General features: G+C 40.3%; 1 protein-coding gene across 1 annotated transcript; it reads right to left on the reverse strand.

Annotated features, from left to right (window-relative positions):
* Positions 1 to 9,512: 9,512 nt before the first annotated feature.
* On the reverse strand, positions 9,513 to 11,943 carry LOC148136808 (putative G protein-coupled receptor 139). Its single transcript, XM_087983369.1, has 2 exons — positions 11,874 to 11,943; positions 9,513 to 10,438 (listed from the first exon to the last, which is right to left on the reverse strand). The coding sequence occupies exons 1-2, from the start codon at positions 11,941 to 11,943 to the stop codon at positions 9,513 to 9,515; spliced, it is 996 nt and encodes a 331-aa protein (XP_087839495.1).
* Positions 11,944 to 16,309: the final 4,366 nt, after the last annotated feature.

Raw genomic sequence — 16,309 nt, forward strand, 5'->3', positions numbered from 1 at the left:
CCTGGCTATTCTGGGCACTGAGCCCCAGACTCCAGACCTAACATCGCTGAGACCTCTTATTCTGAGGACTATCTGTCCGATTCTGAGCTTCCATGTCCATACAATCTCCTGGCTCTGCTGACATTCCTCTTTTACTGAAGCTCCTGACCCTGCTCAACTGATTATGTAAAAAAGGAGAGTTTGTGGAAATCATATTGCTGTTAATGGCTTCCCTCCCGGTTAAGTAACCATTTCGCTGAAATGCCACTCACCAGGCAGAACATTAGTCCTTGGCATGCAGCTTTAATAAGCTGTCTCACAGCCTACTGTACATAAATTAGTTCATCTCTCACTAGAAGGTAATGCCGAAGTGTAGCGTCTCTGTTCAAGGCCCCTCCGTCCTCCTGCTTAATGTTTCCCCATTGTGATGTGTTACTCGAGCATGTAGTTTAGTTGGTCAAGCATGCAAAGCCCCGCCAATTAGTTTACAATGTTCCTCTAATCAAGGACATCTGTTATTAATCTCTGTAAACAAAATATTAGGTGGTAACTTTCACTCCTGTCCACTTCTGGAATACGTATCATCAACTGGAGCTGACTCCGAGAGCTGGGTCCTGATTTGGGACCTCCGTGAACCATACTGGCACTTTTTATTTAATGGTCAGCCTGGAGCTCAGCAAGGATCTTGTATCCCATCTAACTCTTTAACTTGCTGCTTTACCTCGGAGTCTTACCGAACCACTGTTAGGACAGTGAGGCTTCCCAATATGCATCGTGATAATGCTTAAGGTCTGCCTCCCTAGATTTTGTTCAATAGAAAGGGATAAATAATAACTGACGAAACGACAAACCAGTCAGTTTGACATCGGGATTAGAAAACTAATCGCAGACCTAACACGGGATAAGGTATATATACAAGTAGAGAAAACAAGTAGTTCCAGACAGACAAGCATAGCATTGCGAAAAGCAGTTCATGTCTGAAAAGTTTGGTTCATTTCATTGACGAGGTGATGCAAGTAGCAGATCACGATAACGCTATGGATGCTGTACATTTGGACTTTCCTAAATGTTTTGATACGGTTCCTCATAACAGGTTAATTACCAAAGGAGGAATGCTTAGGATTGGTGTGTCTCTGGCAGCATGCAGTCGATGTTGGCGAAAGGAAATGAAACAGATGATAGTTACAGCTGGTCATTTCTCACATTGAACATGAGTTGAAAATGGTGTTCCCTTGCAAACTGTGGGGATCTTGCTTTTCTCTGATTTGGAGTTACTTATTGATCTACAGTTAAAGATGATACGACGCCAGTGAGAGTTGTGAATTGTGAGGACGATGCTGAGAGACTTAAGACGGACTTTGAAAATTTGTTCAAATGATCAGTTACCTGTCAGATGACATTTAATGCAGAAATCTGTGAGGTACTACAGTTTGGTGTCAGAAACATATAAAGACAAATTAGGGCTCAAAAGCACACTTTTGAGATTAGCACAGGAGAGGACAGAATGAGGGTTCATTCCACATAATTCTCTGAAGGTGAACAGATAATTTGAAACATTATTTCAGAAGACTTGTAGGATGTTCGAGGTTTTAAACAGGGATCTGGAGGAAAACAACAAGTAAATAATGATGCCATGTCGCTAAAAATCATTGGTGAGTCCACGTGTAGAGTATCTTTTTCAATTATGGCGCCAATTTAGGCCCTGGAAAGAGTGCAAAGGAGATTACGTACAATCGTACCAGAAAAAAGTGTTTAGATACAAGGAAAAATTGGAGACACTGGTCATGTTTTTCTAGAAGCTGAGAAGATAAGGAGGTGATCCCAATGACGTAATTAAAATTCTGTATGATTTTAATCGTGTAAAAAGCATATTTTATTTCGATTAATTAATATGTCAGTGACGTGTAATCGTAACTTCAATATTGTTAGTGAGACGACGAGGAATGAGGTGAAGAGGAGCTGGCCAAAGTCAATGGTGCAATATCTTAGCAGGGGTGACAGTGGAGAAACAATGGCGGGTATTTCTATGTATAATACAAAAGTTTCAGGATCAGTTCATTCCAAAAAAGGAATAAAGATCCGAGGAGGAGGCATGGGTGGCCTTGGCTGATGAGGGAAGTTAAGAAACATATAAAGTTAAAAGAGAAAAAGTATAACATAGCAAAGATAAGTGGGAAAACGAAAGACTGAGAAGATTTTAAAGAACGAAAGAGGATTACTAAGAAGGAAATAGCAGAGAAAAAATGAGGTACGAAGGTAAACTGGCCAATAATATAAAGGAGCATAGTAAAAGTTATTTTAGGTATGTGAAAGGCAGAAAAATGGTTAAGACTAAAATTGGGCCCTTCAAGACAGAAACAGGGGAATATATTAAGGGAAAACAGAAATGGCAGAAGAATTGAATTGGTACTTCAGATCTGTGTTCACTGGGGAACACACAAGCAATCTCCCTGAGGTAACAGTAGCTGAAGGACCTGAACTTACGGGAATTTATATTTGCCAGGAATTGGTGTTGGAGAGACTGTTAGGACTGAAGGTTGATAAGTCCCCGGGGCCTGATGGTCTACATCCCAGGGTACTGAAGGAGGTGGCTCGAGAAATCGTGGATGCGTTGGTGATTATTTTCCACAGTTCGATAGATTCGGTATCAGTTCCTGCAGATTGGAGGGTGGCTCATTTTATACCACTTTATAAAAACGGTGGGAGAGAGAAAGTAGGAAATTATAGACCAGTTAGTCTGACCTCAGTGGTGGGAAAGATGCTGGAGTCTATTATAAAAGATGAAATTACGACACATCTGGATAGTAGTAACAGGATAGGTCAGAGTCAGCATGGATTTTTGAAGGGAAAATCATGCTTGACGAATCTTCTGGAATTTTTTGTGGATGTAACTCTGAAGATGGACGAGGGAGATCCAGTAGAAGAGGTGTACCTGGACTTTCAGAAAGCTTTTGATAAAGTCCCACATAAGAGGTTAGTGAGCAAAATTAGGGCGCATGGTATTGGGGGCAAAGTACTAACTTGGATGGAAAGTTGTTTGGCTGATAGGAAACAAAGCGTAGTGATAAACGGCTCATTTTTGGAATGACAGGCAGTGGCCAGTGGGGTACATCAGGGATCAGTACTAGGACCGCAGCTTTTTACAATATATGATAATGATATAGAAGATGGTATTAGTAATAACTTGAGCAAATTTGCTGATGTTACTAAGCTGGGTGTCAGGATGAAATGTGATGAGGATTTTAGGACCTCGACAAGTTAGGTGAGTGGTCAGATGCATGGCAGATGCAGTTTAATGTTTGATAAATGTACGGTTGTCCACTTTGGTGGCAAGAACAAGAAGGCAGATTACTACCGAAATGGAATCAATTTAAGTAAAGGGGCAGTACAGAGAGATCTCGGTGTTCTTGTACACCAGTTAATGAAGGTAAGCATGCAGGTACAGCAGGTAGTGAAGAAGGCTAATAGCATGCTGACCTTCATAAAAAGAAGGTTTGAGTATTGAAGCAAAGAGGTTCTTCTGCAGCTGTACACGGCCCTGGTGAGACCACACCTGGAGTACTGTGTGCAGTTCTGGTCTCCAAATTTGAGGAAAGACATTCTGGCTGTTGAGGCAGTGCAGCGTAGGTTCACGAGGTCAATTCCTGGAATGGCGTGATTACCTTACACTGAAAGACTGGAGCGACTGGGCTTGTATACCTTGAGTTTAGAAGACCGAGAGGGGATATGATTGAGACATATAAGATTATTAAAGGATTGGACACTCTGGAGGCAGGAATCATGTTTCCGCTGATGGGTGAGTTCTGAACAAGAGGACACTGCTTAAAAATACGGTGTAGACCATTTAGGACAGAGATGAGGAGAAACTTCTTCACACAGAGAATGGTGGGTGTGTGGAATGCTCTTCCCCGGAGTGCAGTGATGGCCCAGTCTCTGGATTCATTTAAGAAAGAGTTGGATAGAGCTCTCAAGGATTGTGGAATCAAGGGTTATGGAGATAAGGCAGGAACAGGACACTGATTAAGGATTATCAGCCATGATCATATTGAATGGTGGTGCAGGCTCGAAGGGCAGAATGGACTACTCCTGCACCTATTGTCTATTGTTTAAGAGAAATGTCATTACACAGAGAGATTGTCTGAGTTGTAATGCATTGGTTGGGAGAGTGTTGAAGCCAGGATACATAGAATGTTTCAAAAGAAAGTTGAATATATGTTTTAAAGGGATGAAGATAGGGGACGACCGAGCCAGCGCTGGACAGTGGTACTACCTGGGGAGCTCTTTCTGGAATGGGTGCAGATGATCACATGGTGCCCTTCTGTCCTGCAAAACTCTCTGATTTTGTTATTATTTGCCCTTCCGTTCCTAGACTGTGAGTTTGACCCATTGTTTAATAATGCTCACCTACAAAAGCAAGAGAAATTATACACTTGTTTATTTCAATTTCTCCCGGCCCAACCAATCCACCTGTGCTTCATCACACTTTTCATTAAGTAATCTTGAAGTGTGTTACTGGAAAGGTTCTGCATCTCATGTACCTTCTATGGAAAAAGAACCAGACTTAACATTCGGGGAGTTCCTGGGGTTTCGAGTTCACAGTGAGATGGGAAGTGTTTAGGGGATATGTAAGGGGAAGGTTATTCACAGAGAGGGTGGTGGATGCCTGGAATGCGTTGCCAGCGGAGGTGGTAGGACAAGAATAAAGGCGGTCGGTGAGATGTACCTGGACATATAAATGACTGGTCTGGGAGCAAAGGGAATAGAGCCATACAAAATAGGCGGCAGGTTTAGATAGAGGGTCTGGGTCCCCGCAGGCTTGCAGTTTCGAAGAGCCTGTTCCGGTGCTGTAAGTTTCTTTGTTCTTTGTCCTTCTGGTGCAGTATCCATCTTCAGAGTTGTTTGCAGTTAGGAAAGATATATATGTTAGAGGAAGTGTGGGGGCGGGGTGCAGGAGTAAACGATAGGTAGGAATGTGCCCAGAGAGTGAGATTGTGCGAAGATAATCCTCACAGAATGAATAGTTCCTAAAGGGGATCGTTGTGGTCTGACAGCATAATACAGTTTTCATAGTTCTGCGTGCAAAAACGAATTCTCGTTATAATAGAAGCAGTTCCTAAACCCACACAGGATAGCAAAAGTACAGGAAACATTATCTGTTCTAAGTCGAACAAACCACATAAAATTACAAAAATATATTGCCCAGTGGGGTACATGTAAGTGTACAGCTTCAGTTCTTCAAGGAAAGAGGCGATATATTGAATCTTAGTGAGAACACAATTCAATATGTGTACCTTTAACTTTAGACCTTCTGACAAGAGAAACGACCAAATCATAACTCCAAATAGGTTTACGTGTTCATTCTTTTCCGTTTCATTCATGAGTCACAGTCAATTCAGAAAAACAAACTGTGGTAAATGATCATGCTGATGACATTTCTAATTGGTTGTTTGCGTCATCTGACTTATTATGTTGTTACATTCGATCGTTTCTTTTCATATGTATGGGTATATATGTGGTTGTGAGAGGGAAATAATGCGTACATTTCTTCTGGCTCTTTGTACTCTTATCTGTGCACTAAGATGTCTGTGAAGATGGTTCATATAGTCTTATTTCATTAAAGTTGTTCTTGACTTCCTTCCGGAAATATTCCTCCACTGAGAGAGCAGGAAAGATGCATGGTACAACAGAAACTCCTGTAATATGACTCCACTTGTTTATACAAACCTTTCAAGTTCCATTAACTGCCATTAAAAGCACATCATTCTGAACTTTTGCAAGTAGATCTTGCTATTTAGGATGCACTGGAACCTGCCTTATTTAATATTGCACAGGAGCACAGGTTGCTTAACTTATACAAGATTTTTTTTCTTTCAATGCAGCAATATCATAAGCCAGAAAGCAATTTCTGGATCTTGCTCCCCAGTTTTTTTCTTATTTGACGAATATTTACACACCTGCCTGCTCGATTTCATGTACATTTCAATACACCCAGCTCTTTGGCACTGTCAATACGCATGACTTCCATCACTTCTTCTTCCCCATTCCACACTCTCATTTTTTGCCTTCACATGTTTTTTTCCGAATCTCCACCCATTACCCATCTCACTCTCCGACCTTGTAAATTTAAATCTCACCCAACAAATTTTGTACTCTTTGTGATGAGGAGAAGCACATCTCTTCAGGAGACCATTGTGCTACGCAACAATGATCCCAGTCTCTGAGAAATCAGAACTCCTCCACTGTATGTCACCCCTCAAGTCATGCTGATGGGTTTTGCGTAAATGGTGAAACTCGTGGCATGCAAAACATTTCTAAGATTTTTGCCACATTACTACTATGGATTCGTTCCTGCATTTCAATCTACATCTAAATCCACGGAACGGTTCCTGCATGTTCTCCACGCTGTCCATCGCCATCTCTTTGGTTCCAACATGTACCCCAATGACTGACTTTTTACTCTAACTTATGTAATCATTCTCTTTATGATTCAAACACTTGCACCCGGAGACAGGACATCATAACGTCCTCGCGATGTAGCTGCAAAACTAAATGTAGTTCTTTCTAACGATTGAGTCACACACCATGACTAATCTGCCTTCCAGCCGCTCCGTTTTTTTTTTCAGCGTATCCTTGACACAACGGTACTGTGGTTTTCTCTCACGTCATCATCCAGACTCACTCAAGTTGCTCAACAAATCGGACTCCAAAATATAATACATGTGACACAGAACCAAGGATACTGTGTTTCCTGCACCTGCTTTCTCTATTCCCTTGGCGAATGGTCACCAGTTCACGTGCCATCTCTGCACTGCTCCTTGACTGCTTATCACGATGTCATGTGATAACCCTCTGGTTGACTCTTCCAGAAACCTCTCTCTTTCTTGATTGCTGCACAGTGCGAAAAGTTGATTCTCCAAGTCAACCACGTATTATTCAAGAACTGTAACTGTCTGACACTAAAGGCAGATCTGACCATTCTTGATACCTTAGTAATCCAAAACCTCACACGTTTTATATAGCCCAAATATCATGAGCTTTCCCCGAGTTTCTGCCATATTGGAAGATCAAGATGATGCAACATGCTGATGACCTGTTGTCCCTTAAATATGATCAGTCGTTCTAAAGTCTTCTCTTTCTCTCTCTCTCGTTTCAGCGAGGATGGAGGAAGGGAAGGAAACACTACAGTTATCGAATTTTGGGGCTTCACTCTTTTGTGTCGCTGGATCCTTCAAGGGGCCTTTCACAATTATGATGAGCAAGGCAACCTCTCTCAGAATCCTCAACAGTCTCTTCTCAGTGCCACCTTCTGTTGGATTTTCTTCCTCCTGTTGAACACAACTCTCCTTCAAAATCATTATGAAGTTGGCAAGCGAGGCAGCATTTCACAGAACGCATCTCAGTCATATGATGCCGTTGCCCTGCATGCCTGCAGGTCAGAAGCAGAGAGAGAGTGGTGAGCTTGTGGGTATTTACAAGAGATCTTCAACTATTGGGGACTAAGTAAATGAGAGCATTGGCGTGCGGATCAAGGAAACTCGCTGGGCAATTTGGGTTGTAATATTTTGTGATTTTACATACATTAGGGCGGACTGTGAGAAGTGTAAAGTATGGGACAATGAAAGTCAGAAATGTCGACAAAGTACGTTGTATACATTTCTGGAAGAGTACATTTCCAGTCGTACCAGACATGGAATTGTCCGGAATCTGGTTCTAGTAAATGAGGCAGGCCATGTGGAGAACAGTAGAATGTCGCAACATTTGAAAAATAGTAATCAGAATACGGCAAATACTGAAAATTGTTTGGAAGTGGGTCGAAATCAGGCTATGTTTAAGATCCTCGGCTGGATCTTCGGCATCTAAACTTTGAACGTGACTAAGCTAATTAGTAATGCATTATGGTTGATAAATCATTGGATGAGAATGGGAGAATTTCAAAAGAAAGATAAATATGATTGAAACTAAATATGTGCATATGAGTAATAATTGTAGGCTACGTAATGATAGAGTGAATATATCACGATATCGATGGGAATACAAGGAGGAAAAAGGAGGCATATTATACATTCTCCAATATTAATTGTACTATAAATTTGGTAGAGATTCAGAAATGCAGGAGAGCGGCTAAGGCTGGAATAACGTGAAAGTGAGCTCTGCAGATGCTGGAGAACAGGGTCGATAGTGTGGTCCTGGCAAAGCACAAAAAAGCATTCTCTGAAGTTAACCAGTAACGCTTAAAGAGTTGTTAAGAAGTCGTTTTGGATCCTTGGATTTATCAGTGAGGTAAAATGCTGAAAAGGAAGAAGTGCTGCTACACCTCTAAAAAAAAACATTTGTCAGAACCGGGTCTCTGGCTCAGTTCCTGGTACCTTACTGAAAGAAGAATATCATAAACCTGGACAGAGGACAAGGGATATTTCCTACAATTATTCCAGAAATGAAAATGTCCTTTGGGTAGGAAGGTTAGAAAGGTTTATTCTGCTTGGAGCAGAGAAATTAAAAGATGACCTTATTGGTCAGCTCAATATTACAGACAATATTTACAGTGCAACGAAGGACATTCTGTTTCCAGAAAATGGTGCATTAGAAACAAAGGAGTAAAAGTATCAATATTGTAACCAAGAGAGCCAGAAGTGAGGTGAAGAGAGATTTCTTTACTCATACAGTTATTCGAATTTGGAGTGTGTTGTCCAGGAAAGTGTAAGACAGATTCCATATGACGTTTCAAAAGATATTTGGAAAGACGTTTTAAAGTGACGACGTCAGAGGGCTCCGAAAATCGGCCGGGAGAATAGGCTTCGCTGATTCGCTCTTTCGTGAGCTCCTTTATACACATTGTGTTTCATAGCCTTCTTTTGATCTGCGAAGTTTTATGATTGTATGTTGTTTTAATTTTTATTACGGTGCATATTTAACCATAATCTCAACATTTTTCAATTGTACAGGATGCAAAACATGTCTTCTTTTGTATTATATTTGCACGTGGAACTGGCATGAATTTATTTGGCATTTGCTGAAATGACGCATCTTTTCGGCTCTCTCCATATGACATGTTGCAACTGTTCTAGCCCATCGCCGAACCGTTTCGATTACCTGAGATGCTCTATTTCTTACTGTAGAATTTTGACAGACAATTGATTATTTTTATGAAGTTAAGCAGGACTTGTAATAAAACAACGTGCACAGAATCATTCAGAATTATTGATAAAAGCACAAAAAACAATAAGATTGGTTTCAGTGGTGAAAAGTTCCGAACAAATATTTTGTAAAGGAGCTGAGGAGACCGTTTCCCATTCTATTTTGAAATATTAACATCATGACGCCTTATTTAAATTTGAGAGGCCACTCACAGATCGAGGTTTTCTGTCACATTCCATCACATTTGAACGTTTCGGATCCTTCTGCGTAGTCAACAAGAAACTGAATTTGCTTGACTATTGGCTTTGCTACCTTGAATTTGCTGAGTTTGCACACACTGCATGCTATTTCAAGAGATTGATTAGGCACAGAGTCGCTCTGCAGGATATGAAACATGACTAGCATTTCTCTCTTCTCAATTTTTCCTGTTTAAATCCAGCAGTGATCGTGCTGAAAGGACACACCAGCACCTTCTTTATCTCCTCTCGGAACTTGTTCTGGGAGATTGCGTATATGAAGACGTTGTTGCAGGAACTGAGCAACTGAAGCATATTAACCATCTCTTGAATTATATACCGTGGGTCATTAAAATCCAGGCCAGAGAAGTAGCCTTCACCTGTAATTCGCACGTAGAGAAAATGCCCGAGATAGCTTGCCCACAAGAGGAGGAAGCTGATGGAGATTGTGAAGAGCAAGACTATGGACTTCTTGCGATTGGCCATCTCCATATCACCACGATTGTCGGCACCCCAGAGCCTCCTGCGTGCTCTGCTGGCTGCTAAGATGTGCCTTACGGTCAAGTTGTTCAGAAGCAGGATAAGCAAGAATGGTAGAAAAGGTGTAAATGTGTGGTCCAACCAGTCATAGACTTGCCAGATTGGCCAAGTATAGAAGATCACTCGAACGTCACAAAACCAGCCCACTCCATTCACAGTGTACAAAGGTTGATAGATGAAGTAGAAAGGGATGTTCTTGATACAGCTCATGGCATAGATTACTCCAATCACCAACGATGCAGTTTTCTCCTTGCAGTATCTGGCCTTCAATCTCTGGCCACAAATGGCTACAAAGCGGTCGAAAGTGAAGGCCACGGTCAACCAGACTGAACCATCCCGGCTGCAACGGACCAGCACTGCACCGAGTCTGCAAGCAAGCGTGGTGGATAGGTAACTGTCCCGAAAGTAAATGCGTCCAATCCGGTTCAGTACAACAGCGGTAATGATGACAATGAAGTCACTCACTGCTATTGCCACCAAATAATAGGTGATGCACCGGGAAAGTCCACACCGTCCTCGGGAGAGGATTGCAATTGCTATCAAGTTTGCTGTGAGAGGTAGAGACAGAGATATGTTATGATACATATGCCACCAGCTTTTGAATCATCTAATGTATTGCTCAAGTTTACCCTTTAAGATTCTGGTTTTGTCAAATCCGTTGATAAATGTTTGACATCCAGTGCTGGATTAATTAGTTTTCAGCACATGGAGTAACACAAACTACCCCTGCATAAATTCAACGCCTCCCCCACCCCGCCTTTGACAGTGAACCAATACTCACGTCTCACTATCAAAATAAGCATCTGCAAAATGCAAAATATTTGCTGCGAAGTTTTGATGCATACCATGTCCCATCCATCCAGCAACACTATGTTTGCTGATGTAAAATATGTCTACATCCAACAGCATTTCGATGGAACTTTCTAACTTTCCAATTAACACATATCCTCGTCATGTCAAACGATGTCATATATTGTTATTAACTGAGGTTACAGCTGATTGCTAAATCTGCATTTCTTGAATTCCTGATATATGTCCAAAAGTGGTGATGATGTCTTCCACTGCCCATACGATATATTGTGCGATTTCATGTCTCAATGGCTCCATCGTTCCAACTTATTTCCAATTATCTCTGTAATGTTATGAAATATTCAAGCTTTGTGCACTGTATTCTATTTTATCCTTATGTCTCTCATGGTGACCTTCATTTGTTTAAGGTCTCATGAAAGACCCCTTCGTATTTAAGGCAATCCTCTATGGATCAAGTCAAACCCGACGATTTCAAATAGAAATCAAAGATAAGCAACCAACATTCATGATGTCAGTGTCAACCACATCGAACACAAGTAAAATAGGCTGACCCATTTCAAAATCCATACGGAAAATACTACATTGGTAACATTTTGAATGCATAATCCATTTTTTAAAATTGCATTTCCACTCAATTCCTCAACCCTTTCTGAAATTCAATGGTTGAACATCAAGTACTGCAACGACCACGTGCCATGAATGAATAAAGGAAGTCCCCAAATCTCATTAAAAATCTCCATTGTGAACATGTTGGACTGCAATATTTGCATCGATCCAGAAATCAAAATGTAGATTGCTATGCCAATAAACTAAATTATATTTGATCTCGCAACTATCAAGTAGAATTATTGTAATGTAATAATCGCACAACCCCGTCGTAGTCCGTGTTTCTGCATTACGATGGGATTCTTTTGTCCAACACTAAAAACGAAAACGCAATGCTCTGAAAATAGTGGATTAATATTAATAGAATCCCTGTAATTTTAATTTCTAATTTAACCTTAAACTGTATCATATCATAGAATGCAACCATATAAATTACCACGTGCTCACATTAACAGACAATTGAAAATTTTTCAATACATATAAGAACATGAGCTTGATCATGAATAAAAGACGCAACACATTCGTAGCTAAAAAAAACAACAAAATTTTGTAGTTAACGTTATTTACCAGGGACACCAATAAGTGCGAGAATGGGGTAGCAAATTGCAAAGAATGGGCCGTTCGCTGCACCGTGCATTGTCTTTCAAAAAGTGGAAGTACTCCCGAAGCTTCCCACATTATCTCTAAGACGCAAACAAATCATCCCTCATTTATTTACAGTAAGCAAGTCCACAGGGGCAAATAACTGACAACACGTGCATTCAGAATATTTCATTGAACCAGCGTGTTAACTCACCCATGTGTGCCCAACTCTCTTTCCCATCAGAAAGATGAATCACCTCAATGAACGTCTAAGAAAATTTAATGTTGCAAATGCCACAATTGCCACAGACCATGCCTGCATGAATCCATATCTTAGAATCGCTTATGTTAAATGCTGATACGTGCCCCACCACTATTTTTTTGTTTCTTCTCATCATTGCGATATTCCCAATTAATGCACGTTCATAGGTATCTGTTTACAGTAGTATTTGGCTCCTCATCAGGTGTTCGAGTATTTTATATGATCATGTTGCCCAATGTCATTATTGACTGAAAATCTGCAGCATTTATCCGAGTTGACTTCTGGCTAATTAGGAATGAGCGATAAATTCTGTCATAATAACCAAAACACACCTCCCAGAAATGACGAAGAATGAAAAATCGAACTATTGTTCCTGCTATATCTGAACTTTCACAGCGAATATGTATCTTTTGTCATATTCTTTAACACAACAAGGAGACATGCGTTATAGATCTTCCTTTGTGCCTTCATTTGTGTTCTTACGTGGAAATATTCAGTTTCCAAACAGTGCTATGAAGTATCAGTTAAATACGTAAATAATTATGAGAGCTTGACATTGCTTGCCACTGCTGCTGATGGATGCGTCAGTTGTAGAGAGAAAGTACCTGGAACCTAGGATTATGTGGGAAGCAAGAGAGGAAATTGTAGAGCCGTTGGCAATAATCTTTTCGTCTTCACTGTCAACGGGGGTGCTACCAGGGGACTGGAGAGTGGCAAAGTGGAGTGGCCAGTTCCCGAATCTCGGCTATTCTCTGATTTGGTTGGTATTCAGGGGTGTGTGTGTGTGTGTGTGTGTGTGTGTGTGTGTGTGTGTGTGTGTGTGTGTGTGTGTGTGTGTGTGTGTGTGTGTGTGTGTGTGTGTGTGTGTGTGTGTGTGTGTGTGTGTGTGTGTGTGTGTGTGTGTGTGTGTGTGTGTGTGTGTGTGTGTGTGTGTGTTATTTATGGTGATGGTTGAAAGTATTATCATCATTAAATTGGGATACACTGTTGTGTTTTCGGTTAGGACAGGTTATTCAATATTCTGATTTATGCTCTTTCTATTTCATTCAGTAATGTTGTAAATAAATCCAGTTTTGCATAGAACTACGTAGTTCGACCGTCTGATTCTCTGTCGAATATCCACTATACACGTACTAAAAATCAAAGAGCAAAATTAAAGCCCGGGCTACTTTCTTGATTTGTTTTGAGGGTTCTTTCCTGATCTAGCCTGTGCCACAACAGTAAAGACTAAGCTGTGGGAAGCAGCAGACAAGAGAGATTTGGAGCTGCCTCCTTCCGTGAAGAAAGAAGAAATAATTACAGCAGTAGCTCAATATTCATATTTGTTGGATAACTCACAGGATCTTTAGAGAAGGCTAACGTTCAATTGGAAATGAAACAGTTGCTGTTCAAGGCAAAAGACAACGAAAGGGAAACGGAACTGAAACCGTTTAAATTACGGTTAAAACCAGAGAGAGAAAAAAAGAAATCTTTTGAACCTCAGAAATTGGCACTTGGGAAAGTTAGCATGAAAGGAAGAAGATGAAGGCTGAAGGTAAGCTTAGTGAGGGTGAGCAAACCTATGGTAGTTAAAGACCTGGAATTGATCTGTTTAAATATATTCAACCATTGCCTTAACTTGATTAGAAGGATGCAGAAACGTATTTTACTTCATTTGAATACGTGGATAAACAAATGCAGTAACCAGAAATCATGTGGATTTTGTTGATCCAAACCACATCTCCAGGTAGAGCGAATAAGGTATTCACATCACTGTCACAGGGGGTATATGAGGCATATGAGGAGGTGAAATAAGACATCTTAAGTGCACATAAGCTTGTGCCAGAAGCCTACAGACAACGTTTCAGGAATCTCAGGAAGGATCCTGTTTAAAGCAATACTGTTTTTTGAAAATCAAACAAAGTGATTTTGATTGGTGGATAAGAACTTTTAACATAGAGCAAATGTACAACGTATTTCCAGAGACAATTATTGTGGAGGGGTTCAAAACTTCACCTCATGACGTAGTGAGAACTCATATCGATGAGCAGGAAGTTGTCCCGTCAAGATTCGCAGCTGAAATGGCTGTTTATTACAAGCTTGACCATAAAGCAAAGTTTGGCTTCCAGAATCAATATCGATCTGTGAGGGATAGAAATTCTGTAAAAGAACAATCCTCAAGTGGAAAAGGAAATATAGATCTAGGTGAAAATCATAAGGACAACTTGCCACAGGGTAAAATGGAAACCTTAAGGCTAGCAGAGAAATCAAAAAAACACTCCGGTGTTTTTATTCAATTAAGTAGACCACATGAAGTCACGGTGTTGGTGGGTTAGGGGAGGCACTGGGAAGCCACATGTAGGAAAACGGGAAAATCCAATGAATTGTGTTGGAGTGTTAACCGAAAACACTATAGAAGCTAGAAAGTTGCACCCGAATGTATATTCTGGTCAGAGATTGGTTGATGAGGAAGTACCACATCTTCTTAAAATATACATCTGCAAAGGTAAAGTTTATTCGCTTAGGGCAGGGGCAACAGGTAAAGAGGTTACAAAACTGAGGGACACAGGATACTCTCAGTCTATGATTGAAAAATGTGGAGATACTTACTCCTGAATTGCCAGGAAAGATACTATCAACGGGAATTCACGGTGAGGCAAAAAGCGGTCAATTATGTAATTTGTGGTTAGAGTGTCCAGTAAAGAGTGCAGATTTCATGATAGCAGTACAGGACAAACTCTCAGCTCCCTGAAGACTATTTGTACTTGCTCATGATATAGCTGTTTCACAGATTGCAGTGCTGTCTAACGTGGTTGAAAAGCAAGTGGAAACTCACGGAACTGGGCAATTGCAGGACACACATCCTGGAATCTTCCCTGACGATGAGGTAAGTAAGTCACAAATTCATTAGTAGGATCAGGACAGATCAAAGAGTACAGGTAAGAAAGTTGTTTGATCAGATGGTTTGCACAAATTGCGAGCAATAGATGACAATGCAGACATCTTTAGCTCAAATAAATTAATTGAGTTACAACCGGAAATTGGAAATTAAAAGCAGTTTTATCAAAAGGCACACACAGAAAAGGAATCCAAATGCATCCAGAAATGTTTTTACCATAAAAATGGTGTCTTAGCGAGGAAACGGAGACAGTAACAGGTTTAGGCAGATGAGAACTGGTCAGAAATTCTACAAATCGTATTGTCAGTTGTGTACAGAAAGGATGCGTTGCAAGTGGTGCATGACCTACCACTTGCGGATTATTTAGGAGTGAGGTAAAGACAAGCTAAAATACAGAATCAGTTTTACTGGCCTGGACTGCACAAGGATATAGTTGAATTTTTACAGATGAGAAATACTTGTCAGATAGTTGGAAAACTACAGGCGGTAATAAAACCTTCACATCTAATACTTATTCTTTCATCTGCGAAAACTTTTAAAGGAGGCTTAGACACATATTTCCCCTACCTCAGGTAAAAAGTTGTAAATCAGGATGTGTTAATAATACTGGGTGTATCGACGAGATTTCAAGAGGCCATTCCAAAATTCAATATCACATCTAAAATGATAACTACTCAACTATTTCTCCCAATACAGATATAGTCAGATCAAGGGTCAAACTTCACATTAAAGTTATTCAACGAAGTTATGGACAAATTAAAATTACAATAATTCAAATATACTGCATACGATCTGGAATTGCAGGGAAGGGGAGAAAAATGGCATCACACATTAAAGATTATGTTGAGAGCGTATAGTCAAGACTATCCAGATGGTTGCGATCACAGATGCACCATATGAATTGGCTAAATGCGTCCATTTGAATTGGTTTTTGGGCATGAAGTGAGAAGATCGTTAAAAATGTTTCAGGAGAAATGAGTAAGTCAGGATTCAGAGACCAAGTATTTAAACACTCTTTTTCCAAATTTCAGGGAAAGATTAAATAGAGAATTGGAGTTGGCTAGACACTACTTAAAAGTATCGCAGCATACCATGAAACAGGAAGCAGATAAGAAATCACAAATATGATATTTTGCTTTAAGCGATAAGGTATAGTTGTTACTTAAGTGACATATAAGAAATATCTAAGTTCACAGCCTTCTGAATTGGACTTTCCTCAAATTAAATTTGTTAATGAGGAAGTTGTCAAAATTGGGATAAATTATTGAGTTATCTTCCAAA

The sequence above is a fragment of the Chiloscyllium plagiosum genome, unplaced genomic scaffold (assembly GCF_037043375.1).
Source record: "Chiloscyllium plagiosum isolate Xiang-an unplaced genomic scaffold, Cpla_swu_hap1 HiC_scaffold_45, whole genome shotgun sequence".
Lineage (NCBI taxonomy): Eukaryota > Metazoa > Chordata > Chondrichthyes > Orectolobiformes > Hemiscylliidae > Chiloscyllium > Chiloscyllium plagiosum.